Source organism: Salmo salar, chromosome 05 (assembly GCF_965601325.2).
Source record: "Salmo salar chromosome 05, fSalSal1, whole genome shotgun sequence".
In the NCBI taxonomy this organism is placed as follows: Eukaryota; Metazoa; Chordata; class Actinopteri; order Salmoniformes; family Salmonidae; genus Salmo; species Salmo salar.
Genome location: NC_138295.1, coordinates 26,960,987 through 26,982,024, shown reverse-complemented (window position 1 = coordinate 26,982,024; position 21,038 = coordinate 26,960,987). Strand labels below are relative to the sequence as shown.

The window sequence follows — 21,038 nt, the reverse complement described above, 5'->3', positions numbered from 1 at the left end:
AACTGCAGCGATCGGTTAGCTGCTCAGATAGCTGATGTTTAAAGTTAGTGAGGGAAATATAAGCCTCCATCTACAGCAATTTTTGCAATTCGTTCCAGTCATTGGCAGCAGAGAACTGGAAGGAAAGGCGGCCAAAGGAGGTGTTGTTATCGTGACCAGTGAGCTGAGACAAGGCGGAGCTTTACCTAGCATAGACTTATAGATGACATGGAGCCAGTGGGTCTGGCGACGAATATGTAGCGAGGGCCAGCCGACTAGAGCATACAGGTTGCATTGGTGGGTGGTATAAGGGGCTTTGGTGACAAAACGGATGGCACTGTGATAGACTGCATCCAGTTTGCTGAGTAGAGTATTGGAAGCTATTTTGTAAATGACATCGCCGAAGTCGAGGATCGGTAGGATAGTCAGTTTTACGAGGATATGTTTGGCAGCATGAGTGAAGGAGGCTTTGTTGCAAAATAGGAAAATGATTCCAGATTTCATTTTGGGTTGGAGATGTTTAATATGAGTCTGGAAGGAGAGTTTACAGTCTAGCCAGACACCTAGGTATTTGTAGTTGTCAACATATTCTAAGTCAGAACCGTCCAGAGTAGTGATGCTAGTCGGCGGGCGGGTGCGGGCAGCGATTGGTTGAAAAGCATGCATTTGGTTTTACTAGCGTTTAAGAGCAGTTGGAGGCCACGGAAGGAGTGTTGTATGGCATTGAAGCTCGTTTGGAGGTTAGTTAATGTTGATACATTCAGAAACTACTCTCACCTGGGCTCCCGAGTGGCACAGTGGTCTAAGTCACTGCACTGCAATGCAAGAGTCCCTTGTTTGAATCCAGGCTGTATCACATCTGACTGTGATTGGGAGTCAGCTTGCCCAAGCCTCCCCAGCTTCTCCTTCACCCAAATCCAGATAGCAGATGTTCTGAAAGAGCTGCAAAACCTGGACCTGTATAAATCAGCTGGGCTAGACAATCTGGACCCTCTCTTTCTAAAATTATCTGCCGCCATTGTTGCAACCCCTATTACCAGTCTGTTCAAACTCTCTTTCATATTGTCCGAGATCGCTAAAGATTGGAAAGCTGCCGTGGTCATCCCCCTCTTCACAGGGGGTGACACTCCAGACCGAAACTGTTACAGACCTATATCCATCCAGCCCCGCCTTTCTAAAATCTTCGAAAGCCAAGTTAACAAACAGATCACCAACCATTATGAATGCCACCTTACCTTCTCCACTATGCAATCTGGTTTCCGAGCTGGTCACGGGTGCACCTCAGCCACACTCAAGGTACTAAACGATATCATAACCACTATCGATAAAAGACAGGACTGTGCAGCCATCTTCATCAACCCGGCGAAGGCTTTCGACTCTGTTAATCACCGTATTCTTATCGGCAGACTCAACAGCCTTGGTTTCTCAAATGACTGCCTGACCTGGTTCCCCAACTACTTCTCAGACATAGTTCAGTGTGTCAAATGAGAGGGCCTGTTGTCCAGACCTCTGGCAGTCTCTATGGAGGTACCACAGGGTTCAATTCTTGGGCCGACTCTTTTCTCTGTATATTTCAACGATGTCGCTCTTGCTGCGGGTGATTCCCTGATCCACCTCTACGCAGACGACACCATTCTGTATACATCTGGCCCTTCTTTGGCCACTGTTAACTTCTCTAGGGCCAGTGGGACGATTTCGTCCCACCTACGTAACAGCCAGTGGAATCCTTTGGCGCGTTATTCAAATACCTTAGAAATGCTATTACTTCAATTTCTCAAACATTTGACTATTTTACACCATTTTAAAGACAAGACTCTCGTTAATCTAACCACACTGTCCGATTTCAAAAAGGCTTTACAACGAAAGCAAAACATTACATTATGTCAGCAGAGTACCCGGCCAGAAATAATCAGACACCCATTTTTCAAGCTAGCATATAATGTCACATAAACCCAAACCACAGCTAAATGCAGCACTAACCTTTGATGATCTTCATCAGATGACAATCTTAGGACATTATGTTATACAATACATGCATGTTTTGTTCAATGAAGTTCATATTTATATCAAAAACCAGCTTTTTACATTAGCATGTGACGTTCAGAACTAGCATACCCCCCGCAAACTTCCGGTGAATTTACTAAATTACTCACGATAAACGTTCACAAAAAACATAACAATTATTTTAAGAATTATAGATACAGAACTCCTCTATGCACTCGCTATGTCCGATTTTAAAATAGCTTTTCGGTGAAAGCACATTTTGCAATATTCTGAGTAGATAGCCCGGCATCACAGGGCTAGCTATTTAGACACCCAGCAAGTTTAGCCCTCACCAAAGTCAGATTTACTATAAGAAAAATGTTATTACCTTTGCTGTTCTTCGTCAGAATGCACTCCCAGGACTTCTACTTCAATAACAAATGTTGGTTTGGTCCCAAATAATCCATAGTTATATCCAAATAGCGGCGTTTTGTTCGTGCGTTCAAGACACTATCCGAAAGGGTAAATAAGGGTTACGCGCCCGATGCGTTTCGTGACAAAAATTTCCTAATATTCCATTACCGTACTTCGAAGCATGTCAACCGCTGTTTAAAATCCATTTTTATGACATTTTTCTCATAAAAAAACGATAATATTCCGACCGGGAAAGCATGTTTACGTTCAAAGAGAGAGAAAATAAAAACATGGGATCCCCTCGTGCACGAGCCTCAGTCTGATGGTCCTCTGATCGGCCACTTACCCAAGGCGCTAAAGTTTTTCAGCCAGCGGCTGGAATTACATCATTCAGCTTTTTCCCGGGTTCTGAGAGCCTATGGGAGCCGTAGGGGATCCCATGTTTTTATTTTCTCTCTCTTTGAACGTAAACACGCTTTCCCAGTCGGAATATTATCACTTTTTTACGAGAAAAATTGCATAAAAATTGATTTTAAACAGCGGTTGACATGCTTCGAAGTACGGTAATGGAATATTTAGACATTTTTTGTCACGAAACGCGTCGTGATCGTCACCCTTCTTTACACTTCGGATAGTGTCTTGAACGCACAAACAAAACAGAGGATATTTGAACATAACTATGGATTATTTTGAACCAACCCAACATTTGTTATTGAAGTAGAAGTCAGATTTAATGTTAAAAGTTAAGTCACGACATTTGGTTGCTGAATGGAACATATGGATATTCAAACAAAGACTAAGTAATCAAGATGACTTACTATGATAATTTTTGTTTTACTCTGTATGATAAACGACTTGCATTAATGTTAAATATGCAATATGTGTTGAATGATATAGAAAAACATGTACATTTTTTAGACACTTCATGTCCATGGAGAATTCTGTCCATATCACCACAAACCTAGCAAAAGGTAACATTGACAGTTGACTGGCGTTTTTTTCAGGTTAACATTTTGCCGGAAACTATTTCTGTTTTGCAACAACATATACTATAACTTTGGATGAAACACTAAAACCTTAATTGTTTCCTCTACATACATATACAGCAGTCAACGTGAAATGTAATTTCTTGAATATAAATAAATGTAGAGAGGACCATGCGTACTAACTCACTGTTAATTTCCCTGGAGGTAAAATCCTATAAAAGGAAATACTCAATAACACTGTAGCACATTCAGTATGAAAACATGCACTATAAAGGTGAGACTCTGAAGATGTTGCACATTCCAAACAACTTATTTTGGTTTAAATGAAGGAGTGCATCTTCGTCACACAGGAAACATTGGACTTTCTCTACAGTGGCACGTTTCTGCAATGCGTGTTTGATTTGACACCATTGTCGCTAGTCACATATCAAGACGTACATAACCAAATACTCCTTTGGCTATTGTAATTAAGCATATCTTACCTTAAGGTAAGTCCTAGGGTAATCTTAAACCTGTCTTTGTAGGCACAATGAAATCACATAGATCTTTTCTATTTTTTACTTTAGTTTATTTGTTAAATATTTTCTTAACTCTTCTTGAACTGCACTGTTGGTTAAGGGCTTGTAAGTAAGCATTTCACGGTAAGGTCTACACATTCGGCGCATGTGACAAATAAAGTTGGATTTGATTTGATATGCTATATCACTACTCAACATCCAAATAGCCACACATTAAAGCAATAACACTGGTTCTATGATTGAATTCTTGCTCCGGATAGGTGACGTCATTGTCTGTTACATAAAAATAACAACACAAACTAAAAATGTCATCCCACTGATAAATGGATGTGACTGAAGCAGAGAGAGCACTCGATTGGTATGCCAAGGCCTCATTGTTAATTGTCTACGGTTGTGTCAATTGTCTGCTGCTGAGATTGCCCTGCTTCCATCCACCAAACTTCCCCCATGGATTGGACAAGCTTTTGTGCGCCACTTAATTTTCAATCAGATCCAATCCCTACTCGGTTGCAGAGCAGCAGGAGGGAGTAGACGGGGGTCATACGTTATCCAGAGGCCTAATGAGAAACCTTCAGTCAAAGCACGGCTGTCATTTTTTATCCTGTTCTTCCTAGTAGATAAGAGCGAGAGAGGGAGCGCTGTGCAGATAGAGACTGTCCATTTCCACATGTACTCATTAAGCTGAGGCCAACTCAAAAGAGCCTAGCAGGAGGGGGGGGGGGATTTCTTATCACGGGTGTCATTTGAAAACAATCAATGCTGCTAGGCATGCCTAAATCCAAACCCCGGGTGCTAATTGTCCGTCTATCAACCTAATCTGACATTTTCAACTTCACTAAAGTATTTTCGAGAGGCCTGTACAGGCCTGGATGTCTGTTTCTTGTCTTGCTATAGCATAAGTGTGACATCAGTGTGACATTATACAGGGTGGCTCTACTGGGTCTATGGTCCATGTCTGTCAGTCACTGATAGCTTGATTTAATTGGAAGGAAGTAAAGTTGGTTAATTTCATTTCCAGTGGTGTAAAGATAGTAGGGGTCATGTTAGATTTGTTTGGTCCATACAGTGATCAGGTATTAAGACTTTATTTTATAGAAATGGCAGAACCTGAATCTGTCTACATTTACATTGGCACGACCAAAGATAAAACAATTAGAGTGATACTGAAATGTCTGAAAATCCCGATTACACTTATGAAAATATTTATGCCTAATGAAAGTATATAAGGCCAATAACATAAGATAAATTGAAAACAGCGTCTGCATGGGCTGGGAAAAAAATGAATTACATGTTTTATAATATACCATTTAGGCACATTCCATTTGACCACTAATAAACCCCAATCATTTGATATTATCTATTTCCCACCATTTACACTGTGACAATAGTATCCGCTGCAATGAACAAATCCTCTGCAGCCATTTGCCGCCAAGACCTATGCGGGCAATAATGTGGAAGAAAGACAAATGTTGTAAACATTAGCTTTGCCCTGACAGGGAACAGAGTAATGGAACAGCAGGAAGTGGTGAGAAGTACAGTAACAACTGCTGTAATACTCCTGCAATACTTCTGCAATAATGCTGTAATATTGCTGTAATGCTGCTGCAATACGCCTGCAAACTGCTGTAATACTGCTGTAAAGTATTTTTAGAGAGAAAAACTATGTTTTCAAGGGACTATGAATATTTTTTAAAGGAGAGGGCTTTAATTGGACCAACAGGTCTAGGAGCGGTGCCTCTGCTGCTCACATTCAATAAGAAATTGATTACAAATCAGTCACCGTAAAAAACTGTCTGGCCATGGACAAAGAGCAGCTAAAAGAGAAGAATGAAGAAAGAAACAATTTCCTGTCCGAGAGCCTTTTTCCTTTGGCTCATGTTGATCTTGTATTGATTCAGCCTACGTTGGTCAAATATCACAATCCCACTTGTGGATGGTCGTTGATGGAGGCTGGATTTGCAGATGGCTGGGATGGAGGGTTGACCAGACAGGACACATGAGAGAAGCTGATTAGAGCATCAGACAACAAGGGACAGATATCATTGATCCAAATGTCTTTGTCTGATTGGGATGAAAGGCCTGTCTGATTGGAGCCCTTTGTGTATACATGCAGAAAGGGCCCTACCCTGACTGAACTGCCTCAGACTCATCTAAGGGAAGTGATGAGAAATTATGGAAGGTTTCTATGATGCGGTAGTTTGTTCTGCAAAATATACAAATATGTCCCATCTTTGATTATATTATTCTTTCAATTCAAAAAATCTAAAACTGTAAATATGGGGATGAGGTAGTTGGGTGTACTATTTACAGATTGGCTGTGTACAGGTAGAGTGATCGGTAAGCTGCTCTGACAGCTGATGCTTAAAGTTAGAGAGAGATATATGTCTCCAGCTTCAGTGATTTTTGCAATTCATTCCAGTCATTGGCAGAAGAGAACTGGAAGGAAAGGTGGCCAAAGGAAGTGTTGGCTTTGGAGATGACCAGTGAAATATACCTGGAGCGCGGGCTACGGATGGGTGTTGCTATGGTGACTAGTGAGTGCTATGGTGACTACATGTAGATACTACCTCAAACAGCCTAACTAACCGGTATCTGTATGTAGCCTCGCTACTGTATATAGCCTCGCTACTGTATATAGCCTCGCTACTGTTATTTTTCACTGTATTTTTACTGTTGTTTTTATTTCTTTACTTACCTAGTGTTCACCTAATACCTTTTCTGCACTGTTGGTTAGAGCCTGTAAGTAAGCATTTCACTGTAAGTTCTACACCTGTTGTATTCGGCGCACGTGACAAATAAACTTTGATTTGATTGGATTCAGTGGTGGGTAGTATATGGGGCTTTGGTGACAAAACTGATGACACTGTGATAGACTACATCCAGTTTGCTGAGTAGAGTGTTGGATCTCTGGAGAGACCTGAAAATAGCTGTGCAGCGACGATCCCCATCCAACCTGACAGAGCTTGAGAGGATCTGTAGAGAAGAATGGTAGAAACTCCCTAAATACAAGCGTGTAGCGTCACACCCAAGAAGACTGGAGCCTGTAATCACTGCCAAAGCTGCTTCAACAAAGTACTGAGTAAAGGGTCTGAATTCTTATGAAAGGTAAAATTGAAGTTTTCTGTTGTTGTTTTTTTGCAAACATTATTATTATGGGGTATTGTGTGTAGATTGATGACGGAAGAAAACAATTATTTTTTATAAACTTTATAATAAGGCTGTAACGTAACAAAATGTGAAAAAGTTAAGGGGTATGAATACTTTCCGAATGCACAGTAGTCCAATCAATTGAATTGACCACAGGTAGACTCCAATCAAGTTGTAGAAACATCTCAAGGATGATCAATGGAAACAGGATGCACCTGAGCTCAATTTCGAGACTCATAGCAAAGGGTCTGAATACTTATGTAAATAAGTTTAAAAAATGTATTCCATTTTTTTTGCTGTTTTTGCTTTGCCATTATTGGGTATTGTTTGTAGATTGCTGAGGATTTTTATTTATTTAATACATTTTAGAATAAGGCTGTAACATAACAAAATGTGGAAAAAGTCAAGGGGTGTGAATACTTTCCGAAGGCACTGTATATGTACATATTGTATCTACCTCAATTACCTCGTACCCCTGCACATCGACTCAGTACTGGTACTCTCTGTATATAGCCATGTTATTTTTGTCCCCGCCGTCAGACTTGCCCCCCACATCATCTAGTTGACAATGAGGTAAGCTACGAGTAAAGGCAGACTCCACACACAACACACCACTCCAACGAGGGACCACAAGCAGAGGGCACTGTGAGTGTAATTAATTACTCTCACAACAAGACCAGCAGCAGCTACCTTCCTGTACAAGACGAGAGAGAAACCCATTCTTCTTCCAGAACAGTCGTAACGTGCCTGAAGCTGATTGGAGAGGAAACTGAGAAGTTGACACGGAAGATACTGGAGCTATCGGAAGAGCTAAATTCATCAGCTTCAATGGGTCTCCAACAGTTCAAGTCACTACCCAGTGAGGATGGAGCCTCACCTTCATCAATTGCCAACTCACCGGCCCCCCATAGCAGGTGCACCTCGACTAGAGATGACTGCAGTCATCATCAAAGTCAGCGTGAGCGTGCACAGCTGGTGACAACCAGAGATGATAAACTGCAGTCACAAAGGCAGCGTGATAAGACAGAGCAGCTCATTGAAACCCTTGGGATCAGAGGGCTCTCCTTCTCAGACCAGTCATCCTCACCGTCATCATCAACTCAGTCAACCCTTCGACGTCGTGAGCCATCACACCAGCGAGACCGGTCGACTTTTCAGTGCAGAACTCGTAGCCCTACAGCGGCATCTAGAGGACTGACTTCACAGGATCACCAACGTCAGCCCTCACCTAACCGCTGCGGTCAGCCTACAGATCTGACTGTCGCCAACATGACTACTCACCTGACCATTGTGACTACTCACTTGACCGCTGCGGTCAGCCTACACCTGATTGCCGTCGTCAGCCCGCACCTGACTGTCGCCGCCGCGACTACTCACCTGACCGAAGCCGACGCGAGTACTCACCTGACCGAAGCTGCCGCGACTACTCACCTGACCATCGCCACTGCAACTACTCACCTGACCGTCGCCGCCGGGCCTACTCACCTGATCATTATCTGCACTCACCTGTCCGCTACCGCACACCTTCTCCACCCAGCCAGGAGCGAGACTACCGTGGACCAGCTCCTACCATCCCCAACTTCATCAATGAAGACCCACGAGGGTTTTCAAGGCTGAAGGTGGCCCTCGACAATGTGCTGCCTGTAGATGCAACAGAGTACTTCAAGTTTCAGATATTGGTGGGCCACCTGAAGTTGGAAGAGGCTTTGCTAATTGTCGACTCCTACAGCAACAGCAGGTACCATACAGTGCCACCATGGAGTCCCTGACAGAACTGTATGGCCAGCCCCACCAACTTGCCCTCCAACGCATCGCAGGGTTAACCTGTTAGGGCTAGGGGGCAGTATTTACACGGCCGGATAAAAAACGTACCCGATTTAATCTGGTTATTACTACTGCCCAGAAACTAGAATATGCATATAATTATTGGCTTTGGATAGAAAACACTCTAAAGTTTCTAAAACTGTTTGAATGGTGTCTGTGAGTATAACAGAACTCATGGCAGGCAAAAACCTGAGAAGATTCTGTACAGGAAGTACCCTCTCTGACCATTCCTTGGGCTTCTTGGCTCTGTTTATTGAAAATGTAGGATCTTTGCTGTAATGTGACACTTCCTACGGCTCCCATAGGCTCTCAGAACCCGGGAAAAAGCTGAATGATATCGAGGCAGCCCCTGGCTGAAAAACATTAGCGCGTTTGGATAGTGGCCGGTCAGAGTACTATGAGACTCAGGCTCGTGCACGAGGGGATCCCATGCTTTTATTTTCTCTCTCTTTGAACGTAAACACGCTTTCCCAGTCGGAATATTATCGCTTTTTTACGAGAAAAATGCCATAAAAATTGGTTTTAAACAGCGGTTGACATGCTTCGAAGTACGGTAATGGAATATTTAGAATTTTTTTGTCACGAAATGCGTAGTGCGCGTCACCCTTATTTACACTTCGGATTGTGTCTTGAACGCACGAACAAAACGCCGCTATTTGGATATAACTATGGATTATTTTGAACCAAACTAACATTTGTTATTGAAGTAGAAGTCCTGGGAGTGCATTCTGACGAAGAACAGCAAAGGTAATAAAATTTTTCTTATAGTAAATCTGACTTTGGTGAGGGCTAAACTTGCTGGGTGTCTAAATAGCTAGCCCTGTGATGTCTACTCAGAATATTGCAAAATGTGCTTTCACCGAAAAGCTATTTTAAAATCGGACATAGCGAGTGCATAGAGGAGTTCTGTATCTATAATTCTTAAAATAATTGCTATGTTTTTTGTGAACATTTATCGTGAGTAATTTAGTAAATTCACCGGAAGTTTGCGGGGGGTATGCTAGTTCTGAACGTCACATGCTAATGTAAAAAGCTGGTTTTTGATATAAATATGAACTTGATTGAACAAAACATGCATGTATTGTATAACTTAATGTCCTAGGTGTGTCATCTGATGAAGATCATCAAAGGTTAGTGCTGCATTTAGCTGTGGTTTGGGTTTATGTGACATTATATGCTAGCTTGAAAAATGGGTGTCTGATTATTTCTGGCTGGGTACTCTGCTGACATAATCTAATGTTTTGCTTTCGTTGTAAAGCCTTTTTGAAATCGGACAGTGTGTTTAGATTAACGAGAGTCTTGTCTTTAAAATTGTGTAAAATAGTCATATGTTTGAGAAATTGAAGTAATAGCATTTCTAAGGTATTTGAATAACGCGCCACAGGATTCCACTGGCTGTTACGTAGGTGGGACGATTCGTCCCACTGGCCCTAGAGAAGTTAACGAGAGTCTTGTCTTTAAAATGGTGTAAAATAGTCATATGTTTGAGAAATTGAAGTAATAGCATTTCTAAGGTATTTGAATAACGCGCCACAGGATTCCACTGGCTGTTACTTAGGTGGGACGATTTCGTCCCACTGGCCCTAGAGAAGTTAATGGATGGCACCAACATCAAGAGTGGTGACACCAAGGCATTCCGAAGATTCGCTCTGAGGGTGCGTGCCTTGGTTGGCATGTTGGATCAGCTAGAGAGTAATGGACAGACAGAACTGAAGTGTGGCTCACATGTCTCCTGCCTCTTAACTAAGTTACCGCACAACCTAAGAGCCAGCTTCAAGTGATGTGTGAACCCCATGAAGACACCCATTCCAACCCTACTTCACCTGGCAGAGTGGCTCGAGTACGAGGTGAGAGTGCAAGTAGACAGCACGCAGTTAAGTAGCGACCAAAGCACAGACCACCCTAGCTCACGCGAGATCAGTGTAAAGACAAATCCTTCCCCAAGACCACCACCATCCTCCACAGAGGTAAGCAGAGAAAGGACGAAGTCGAAGTCTCTGCACAGAACCAGTCTCTGGAGGAAAGGTCACGGGAGAAGCCAAAGAAGCATTGTCTGTTCTTCTGTTCTACAACACCACGCAGAACTACATGAATCAATACACCAACTTTCAGCTCCTTTCCAATGAATAGAAAGAATCCTGGATCAAGACAAATGAAAAATGTTGGAAGTGTGTACACGAACACGAAGCAGCTCAGTGTACTCTCAAGGCTAAGTGCGAGAAGTGCGAGAAGAAGCATCTTGAGATTCGCCTCGAGATTAGCACTAACACGACTGCTACAAAGAATGCTAGCACAAACGCTATGAAGACCGCCAGCACAAAGGCGTCAACAGAGAGCATTTGCCTGGTGAGCTCCACTGCAGAGACCCTCTATGAGTTGAGTCATCTTGCGGAGCGGCAACAAGTCACTTGACACGTACGCCCTGTTGGATGATGGGTTGGAGCGACTATATTTCTACACGTAGCAGCAAAGCAGCTAGGACTCCAAGGATATCCTGAGGACTTTGTACGGTGTGTCAAGATATCCGAGTCGTCCATGGAGATTCTGTGTCATTTTCTGTGGCCTTTGTTACTCAACCAAACAGGTCGTTTGACATCCACAGAGCCTTCACAGTTGAAGATTTGGGCCTTGCACCGCATACCTACTCGGTCGAAGCCCTTCAGAAAAGATATCGGCACCTAAAATGCCTACCCCTTCAACTGCTGGATCAGGCGCAGCCGTTACTGCTAATCGAATCAGACTATCCCCATCTAATCACACTGAACAGAGCCAGTGCGTTTGGGTCCCCCTGGTGGACCTGCTGCCATCAAGACTCAGCTTGGATGGACCCTTCAAGGTCCTTCAAAGTTCCTGCAGAAAAAGTATTTCTCAACAACAGTGTCTTCATACATCCCTTGTCTCTCCATCTGCAGTGCTCTTCTGCCATGTAGAGAAGCTCTGGCAGTTGGATACGATACCGTACAGGAGTGAGAATCTCGTCACATGGTCCAGACACGATGTAGAAGCCATGCATCTTCTAGAGGAGAAGACAGTCAGGGTCGAAGTGGACATCGTTCAAAAGTACGCCACTCCACTTTTGTAGAAAAAGAACCTTCGTCCCTTGGAAGCTCCGAAGGAGGCAGTACTGGCACATCTGCGAGGGACAGAGAAGTGTCTATCCAAGGATCCAGAGAAAGCAGCAGTGTACAACGCAGAGGTTCACAAGTTAAGAAGGTATCCCCAGTAGCAGTCGAAGAGTACCAAGGTTTGTACATTCCCCATCAAATGGTCCATCACAATGGGAAAAACAGAGTCGTCTTCAACTGTTCCTTCAACTAAAGGGGCAAGAGCTTGAACAAACAACTCTTTCCCGGACCGACCTTGGGAGCTACTCTGCTTGGAGTCCTTCTCTGTTTCTGGGAACACTCTGTGGCCATCAGCAGTAACATAAAGGGGATGTTCCATCAAGTCCGCCTGCTACCCTAAGACCAGCCTCTTCTCCAGTTTCTGTGGCGAGACCTAAACCGTGATGATCACGCTGATGTATATGAGTGGTAGGTTCTTCCCTTTGGGATGACATGTAGCCCCTCTTGCACCACATTTGCTCTTCAGAAGTATGTGTTCAACCACAGTGAGCCCGAAGAAGATGTGCGCTTTTCCGTAGAACGCTGTTTCTATGTAGACAACTGTCTACAAAGCCTCCCTGCGGATGAACCCAAGAAACTGGTGGACAAGCTGAAGCACCTTCTTGCTGAGGGAGGATTCGATCTATGCCAGTGGGCCAGCAACCTTCCAGCAGTCATCGAACACCTACCTCAAGAGTCCAGGTCGGAGAACAGTGAGCTGTGGTTCACCCAGGATGGCGTGGAACCCCAAGAGTACACCCTTGGATTACGATGGCAATGTCTGTCTGACACGCTTGGCTACAAGCAAGGTCACATGGAGAAAGTTGAACCCCCATGCGCAACATATATCGGATTCTTGCCAGCCAATACGATCCACTCGGCTTCATCGTCCTATACACCACACGGGCCAAGGTTGTGGTCTAGAGGCACTGGAATAAGAAAAGAGGGTGGGATGACCCAGACCTACCTGAATATCTCCTCCAAGTGTGGCTTATTTGGGAGAATGAACTTCCACATCTGTCTCAGGTTACACTACCAAGGTGTTATGTCAGCCCTGACATGGATCTCCCAACCAGCACAAAAAGTGTTCACATTGTGGCAAAGAAGGGGGTCGAGTGATAAATGGCAGATATGTGAGGGCAGAACTAATAAACGGGCTCTGCCCGATCACTAAAATGGCCACCCCGATCAGAACTACAGATCACAAAATGGCCGACTGCCAAAACTACAATTCCCAGAAGCAAGGGGAACCCTCAGAAGGTGGAGCCGACCCACAGATAAAAGGTCAAGAAAAACCAGGAAGAGGGAGAGAGGGCGGGAAGGATCTATGAACCATAGAGAAAGAGACAATCTACATTGGCTGGATTTACCGTGTACGAGCTGGACTGTTTTGGACTTACCTGTTGGCGTTTAGACCTGGACCTACCGAGAACCAGATTTGTGTACCGAACCCTGCTATCCTTGACCTTACCTGCGGCCTGGGTGGACCAGGACAGCGAAACAAACACACAGGTACTGTCATGTTCGAAAGAACTTTCATTCTGGGCTGACTTTGGTGACAGTTTCCCACTTAATTTGTGACAAACGCTCCTAACTTTGAAGAGGTTTGCCACAACATCTTCAGTGATCCCTCAGAATGTACGTATGGTGCCGTCGCATACCTATGTACTGAAAATACCAATGACAGATCCAAGTGGCATTCCTTGCAGCAAGATCAAGAGTGGCCCCAAAACGACAACAGTTGATGCCAAGACTCGAGCTCTGCTCTGCACTCACCAGTGCCCAGCTGGCCGTGGTCATCAGAAAATAACTCACCCTGGAAATCCATGAGGTCACGTACTGGTCGGATTCTACAACAGTCTTAACCTGGCTCCAGTCGGACTCTTGCAGGTACAAAGAATTTGTAGGCACAAGAGTCGCAGACATACAGGAGCTCATGGACCTCCATGCTGGTGTTACGTGGACACGGAGAGAAACCCGGCTGACAATATCACACGCAGCAAGCTGCTGTCTCAGCTTTCAGAACATAACCATTGGAGTCAAGGTCCACCATTCCTGTGGCAGGCCCAGTCATCCTGGCAGAGAAGACCAGACCAAGTACCTCTTGACGAAGCAGAGGAGCTGCGGAAGACTACCTTCTGTGGACTCCTGTCAGCGGACACCAAGTCGTCTCTCCCTGATGTTGCCCAGTGCAACATTTTCCAGGAGCTGGTGGAAGCCACAGTGCAGTTACTACACGGGGCGGCCAGTAGTGCCAACAGCCCTTCAGCCAGCAATTTCAAACAAGCAGAACTCAAAGTACTCAGACATGCTCAGTCTGGGAGCTTCCCAGAAGACCTCTCCCTACTAGAGGCAGGCAAGCCAATTCCTCCGAGCAGCCGTCTGGTGACGCTGGCCCCGGAGTATGACAACAACACCGGACTGATTTCTGTTGGAGGTGTGACCAGCTGGGCCCTGGCGTTCTTCACCCAGTGGTTCTGGATCCAGGGCATCCGCTCACCAGGTTGCTGATCAGGGAATATGATGAGCAGCTGAGGCACCTGGGCCCAGAGAAGGTGTTTGCTGAGGTATGTTGAAGGTTCTGGATTCTGAGAGGGAGAGCAGCCATTCTCCGTTTTCAGCTTGGCTGCACCAAATGCAGGAAGTGGCGAGGCCAGCCAGATGTGCCTAGGATGGCTGACTTGCCTCCAGCCCGACTGTGGTTCCACAAGCCCACATTTTATTCTACAGGCGTGGATTGCTTTGGACCGTATATCATCAAGATCAGCCGAAGAAATGAAAAGAGGTGGGGCATCATCTTTAAGTGCATGACCACCCGGGCTGTATATGTGGATCTACTGACGAATATGGATTCCAGTTTGTTCCTAATGGCGTTGAGACACTTTATCGCTCGAAGAGGAAAGCCCTTTGAGATCCTGTCCAATCGAGGAACACATTTTTTTTCACCTTTATTTAACCAGGTAGCAAAGCAGTTCGACAACATACAAAAACACAGAGTTACACATGGAGTAAAACAACATACAATCAATGATACAGTAGAAAAATAAGACTATATACAATGTGAGCAAATGATGTGAGATAAGGGAGGTAAAGGCAAAAAAGGCCATGGTGGCAGAGTAAATACAGTATAGCAAGTAAAACACTGGGATGGTAGATTTGTTATTTGAAGAAAGTTCAAAGTTAAAATATAAATAATATGGTGCAAAGGAGCAAAATAAATCAAATAAATAAATACAGTAAGGAAGAGGTAGTAGTTTGGGCTAAATTATAGATGGGCTATGTACAGGTGCAGTAATCTGTGAGCTGCTCTGACAGCTGGTGCTTAAAGCTAGTGAGGGAGATAAGTGTTTCCAGTTTCAGAGATTTTTGTAGTTCGTTCCAGTCATTGGCAGCAGAGAACTGGAAGGAGAGACGACCAAAGGAGGAGTTGGCTTTAGGGGTGACCAGAGAGATATACCTGCTGGAGCGCGTGCTAAAGGTGGGTGCTGCTATGGTGACCAGTGAGCGGAGATAAGGGGGGACTTTACCTAGCAGGGTCTTGTAGATGACCTGGAGCCAATGTGTTTGGCGACGATTATGAAGCGAAGGCCAGCCAACGAGAGCGTACAGGTCGCAGTGGTGGGTAGTATATGGGGCTTTGGTGACAAAACGGATGGCACTGTGATAGTGTCACGTCCTGACTAGTATAAGGGTTAATTGTTATGGTAGTTTGGTCAGGACGTGGCAGAGGGTATTTGTTTTATGTGGTTCGGGGTGGTGTGTGTGTTGAAGGGCGTTTGATTTATTATTTCCGGGTTTTGGTTTATGTTCTATGTTTAGGTATTTCTATGTTTAGTCGAGTGAGTGTATTTCTATGTTAGGTTAATGGGGGGGTTGGGACTCTCAATTGGAGGCAGGTGCTTCCTCGTTGCCTCTGATTGAGAGTCCTATATATGGGTAATTGTTTGGTGTAGGTTTTGTGGGAGATTGTTTCTTGTCTAGCGTGTGTGAGCCTGAGAAGACTGTTCGGTGATCTTGAGTTTGTGTTGTTATTTTGATGTTCATTTTGAGTTTAATAAAACGTAAAGATGAGCATCCACATTCCTGCTGCATTTTGGTCCTCATTTCCCGACGACAACCGTGACAGATAGACTGCATCCAGCTTGTTGAGTAGGGTATTGGAGGCTATTTTGTAAATGACATCGCCAAAGTCGAGGATTGGTAGGATGGTCAGTTTTACGAGGGTATGTTTGGCAGCATGAGTGAAGGATGCTTTGTTGCGAAATAGGAAGCCAATTCTAGATTTAACTTTGGATTGGAGATGTTTGATGTGAGTCTGGAAGGAGAGTTTACAGTCTAACCAGACACCTAGGTATTTGTAGTTGTCCACAAATTCTAAGACAGAACCGTCCAGAGAAGTGATGTTGGACAGGCGGGCAGGTGCAGGCAGCGATCGGTTGAAGAGCATGCATTTAGTTTTACTTGTATTTAGGAGCAGTTGGAGACCACGGAATGAGAGTTGTATGGCATTGAAGCTCGTCTGGAGGGTTGTTAACACAATGTCCAAAGAAGGGCCAGAAGTATACAGAATGGTGTCGTCTCAAATTTCAAGGGAGGGAAGCGAGAGCTACAGGAGGCCTTCATGACTCTCCACCCACAGCTCCAGGAACAGTTAGCCAGTCAGAAGATTCACTTTGCCTTCAACACAGCAAGTGCACAACACTTTGGAGGATGCTGGGAGAGAGAGGTCAGATCCCTCAAGATTGCCCTGCAAACCGCCCTTGGTGTGTAGACCATCTCCGAACTGGAAAGTCAGTTATCCCTGGAGCAGATGGGAAAGTGACGACAGCAGAGAATCAAGTCAAGGACAGAACCTACGTCAGGAATGTTGCTCGGCTCATCCAGCTGCCCGCCCTTCCTCAAGAAGCTATTGACCCTTAGCTGGCTTGTCTGTTGAAGAAAATATGTACAACACATTTGGGGGTGGCTGTAAAAATGGCCAGCTCATCTCCTTTCCAAGACCCCAACTTTCTTTGGTTTTCCTATAGGAATAGGTAGCCTTCTTTCCCGGGACTTAGGGTAATAGCCCACCAGGCAAGGCCTCAGACAGTCTGTAGCTTCTATTTTGATGATCAACCTGTTTTTCTCTCCTGCTTATTTTACCTCCTTAGAATAAATTGCTTTTCTGATGTTACTGTGCATGCAGCTAAATAATAACAATTAGTATCAGAGAGAGTGGTGTTGTGTGTGTGTGTGTGTGGATCTTCATTAAATCCTTGAACTGGAACTCCTGCTTCCTTGTGTTCTGAACCACCCTGTGGTGGTTACTAATGGCCTAAAATCCAGCACCTATGTTTTTTCTATCCCTTTTTATTGGTCCTTCGAATTCATAAACAACCCATATTTTTCAGGTTATGACACCTACACAAGAGTGTCAAAACCCACAAAACCTACCACACGAGGCAAAACATTCCATTTCACCATAGCCTACTTGTCAACAATATTTTTATGTTATACATATTTCTTTTCTTGACCATATTGAATTATCATTGTAATTGCGCACACATTGATGTAATTGCACACACATTGATGTCAGACATGCACCTACCCTAATGCTCTGTTGCTGATGACTGGAATTAATGCAGAGACAGATTTCAGGAGCAGGACAAGGCACCCTCATTTTGACTGATGACTGATGTAAGAGCATGTATGTGATAGGCCTATCTGACTTATATGATTATGATGGTCATTATGCTTCCAGACAGTGTCATAAAGGGTATTTTCTTACTCCAAGTAAAGTGATACAGGATGGACATAACGCTTCATGACAGCACCATAAAGTGTATTTTCCACAAGTTATTTAAAATGGGATGAAAAAAAACTTGACTGTAAAGAATTGACTACAACAACAACAAAGAAACAGCCTTTCAAACAAAAGGAAACTTCTTGGCAGGAATTGTGGGTTTTGACACTCTTATGTAGTTGTTATAACCAGCCATAAAATAACACAATTTATGCCACAACAGGTGTAAATATAATGGTCATGACAGTGTTATGACAAGTTATGTCAGCTGTTATGACATATTATGACATGGTTATGACCGTGTTATGACACCAGGTGACAAGTTACCATTTATTTAAATCTTATCTTTCTCTCTGCATTGTTGGAATAGGACACGTAACTAAGCATTTCACTGTTAGTCTACACCTGTTGTCTACGAAGCATGTGAGAAATACCATTTGGAAAAAAGGGGGTGAGTGTAGGGACGGAAGCAATACTGTTACAGAAGATTATTATAGTGTGACAATTGGCTTGCAGCAGTTCACTTGCACAGAAACCATGTAATTGTGTATCCTGCAAAATAAAGGTAATCTAATGTTTCTCTCATTAATATTATTATATGACAGCTTTGACCTTTCTCTCATGCCCCTGGTGTGTCCCAGTGATCTCTCTTTCTTTCCAAAGCGTGACCTTGTTTACTTCCCTTCACAGATTCTAAAGGAAATGCCTGGTATAATAAATATGGTCGAAACCAGTGGAGGCTGCTGAGGGGAGGACAGCTCATAATAATGGCTGGAATGGAGCAAATGGAATGGCATCAAACACATGGAAACCATGTATTTGATACCATTCTTCTCAATCTTCTCCAGCCATTACCATGAGCCCTTCCTCCCCAATAAAGGTGCCACCAACCTCCTGTGGTGAAAATGTTTTCAGATTTGTGGGAAGTAGTGAACAAGTGCACACTTCTGGAAAAAGGTGATATTATTGGGACCTACTCCATGGTCTACGCCATAACACCTACAGAGCTCTAAAAGCGATAAGCCAACTCCTTACCATGTACGGAAAGTCATTGGTGTCTTTGCACAATCAATGTTCCAGAGCATCTTAGTCTCTAGGGAAATCTGAGCATTGGTGTGTACAGTATTACCACCTGCACATTATATAAACAAGCAATGCTTTGCATCAACTGAGAATCTAATAGAGATACAAGAAGTAGCTACATTATGTTGTATCAGGTTCATAAGGTGAGACTGTACAAAATCCTTACTTCTAACAACAAACAAACATTCTGTGCAAGACAGGAATTTCTGAGCACTGCAATGAGGCAGGATCTCTGGTGGCTTCTCCAAAGCTCTTATCTGGGGCATAAAGAAGATAAATCTCATCTCCTGCAACTACAAGTGTAGCATCTTAATTTGATCACTCTTTTGTTGCTGAGAATGTTTACACGAATTGAAGAAAACCCACACTAACATACATATTAACCGTAATGCACATTTTTGTAGCCTACTTTCGGCCAGCTAACAAACCTTAAAATCTTGTTGTTGTAGGATTATTTTGCTGTGACAATATAGATCAAATTAAGATCCTACATCTGTACTTTGCTCCTGCATAAAGTTCCATGACAGCCATTTTATGAAGCTATGAGTTGTAATTCTTACCTTTGTAGAAGCATTCCTCGCTGTGCATGATGGTTATCCTCTGTGCACCCAGACAGGAGGCCCGGTGGAGCTCACAGTGGTTCTGGTACAGCTTGCCGTCCGAGCCACACACTGCCTTGTAGTGTGGTTTACAGCGGTCCAGACAGATGCACTCCCCTTGACTGCTCTCATGGTTGACCACACAGTGACGCCCCAGGCCACAGTACTTGTGCTCACAAGGACTCTGGAAGCCATTGTTATGGCCTAAAAACCCTGCAAGGAAAACCAAAGTAAAGACATGTTCATATCAGAAAAAAGAACAATAGACGAGTAATAGTATGACAGTTAGACTTTAAAAGGCCTAAAGTAGCTCTAGGTTTTACAAGAGCTTAGAAACCTTCAAATCAGAAACTAGAAGAGTACGAGGACGACAATCAGAGTTTTAAAAGCTTTTGGAGTTGACTTATAGTAACTATCAGGTTTAATACAAGTATTTACTATATTCCTTGAGGCAAATATTTGTGTTTTATATTATTTTGTCCTACTTTCCAGGCAGAGTGAGTATCATGTGGTCAACATGCCGACCTTCATGAGCAGGAAATATTCTTGACAAGGCAAGGAGCAGTCACTACGATAACCTCTGAACCGTATCAAATGTATTGGCTCTGTAATGGCAGCTTGCTCTCTCTTGGATCCCCTATCTACCAGTTCCATTGCCCTTTGGAATCGCCCTCAAGGGGGAAAAGAACATGGCCACCAATGCAGGAAAAACAATCCCACTGAGAATAATGATGTTCACTGAAACAATATACTGAACTGGGAACATTCACCCGGTAAGCATAATTTATCTGCTGGAGATCTAATGATGTTGTTTTAGGGTTGTATATTGCTGTGATCATCAGGGCACCATTCCACCACGTCTGAATAGCGTAAAAACATTGCGCATAAAGTAACAAGAAAAATTAGCAACTTTGACTCTAGTTTGAGCGCAGTCGTACTATATACAACCCCCCCCCCCCCCCCCACACACTATTTTGAAATTCTACCATTTATCTGACAATCAATCCACAGCCGCAGTGAGCTATATAATATGAATTATAAACTGGGTGGTTCGAGACCTGAATGCTGATTGGCTGGAAGCCATGATATATCAGCTGCATACAATGGGTATGACAAAACATGTATTTTTACTGTTCTAATTACGTTGGTAACGAGTTTATAATAGCAATAAGGCACCTCTGGGGTTTTTGGTAAATGGCCAATATACCACAGCTAAGGGCTGTATCTAGGCATTCCACGTTGCATCGTGCATAAGAACAGCCCTTAACCGTGGTATATTGGCCATATAACACACCACCTCGGGCCTTATTGATTAAATATACATTAGGACCAAAGTATAAACAAGGGAATGCATTACTGTTCTCTGTAATCATCTGAGCTCTCCACAGCTTTCCTATTGACCACTAAATATTGAGTGGTGCGTCACGATGGCATGATGCCTCAGGGCCTCAGATGTCTTCTTTACAATGGCCAATTCATCTGTAGCACGAGGTGCACATGGTGTTCTAACCCACTATAGAGGGAAACAAAAACCATCTACTGTCATTGGTCAGCGAGGCAACCTAAATACAGTAACAAACAAACAAACGACTTGACTGGTAAAGAGGCTTCGTCACTGT

At 43.7% G+C, this 21,038-nt stretch overlaps 1 protein-coding gene across 3 annotated transcripts in view; it reads right to left on the bottom strand.

The window, feature by feature from the left end:
* Positions 1–21,038, bottom strand: part of LOC106604535 (follistatin-related protein 5) — a 211,253-nt gene that overhangs the window by 118,673 nt on the left and 71,542 nt on the right. For all 3 annotated transcript variants that reach the window (XM_014199254.3, XM_014199251.3, XM_014199252.3), the window contains exon 4: positions 19,381–19,632. In XM_014199254.3, the coding sequence (XP_014054729.3) occupies positions 19,381–19,632 (252 nt within the window). The remainder of the gene's footprint in view (positions 1–19,380; positions 19,633–21,038) is intronic.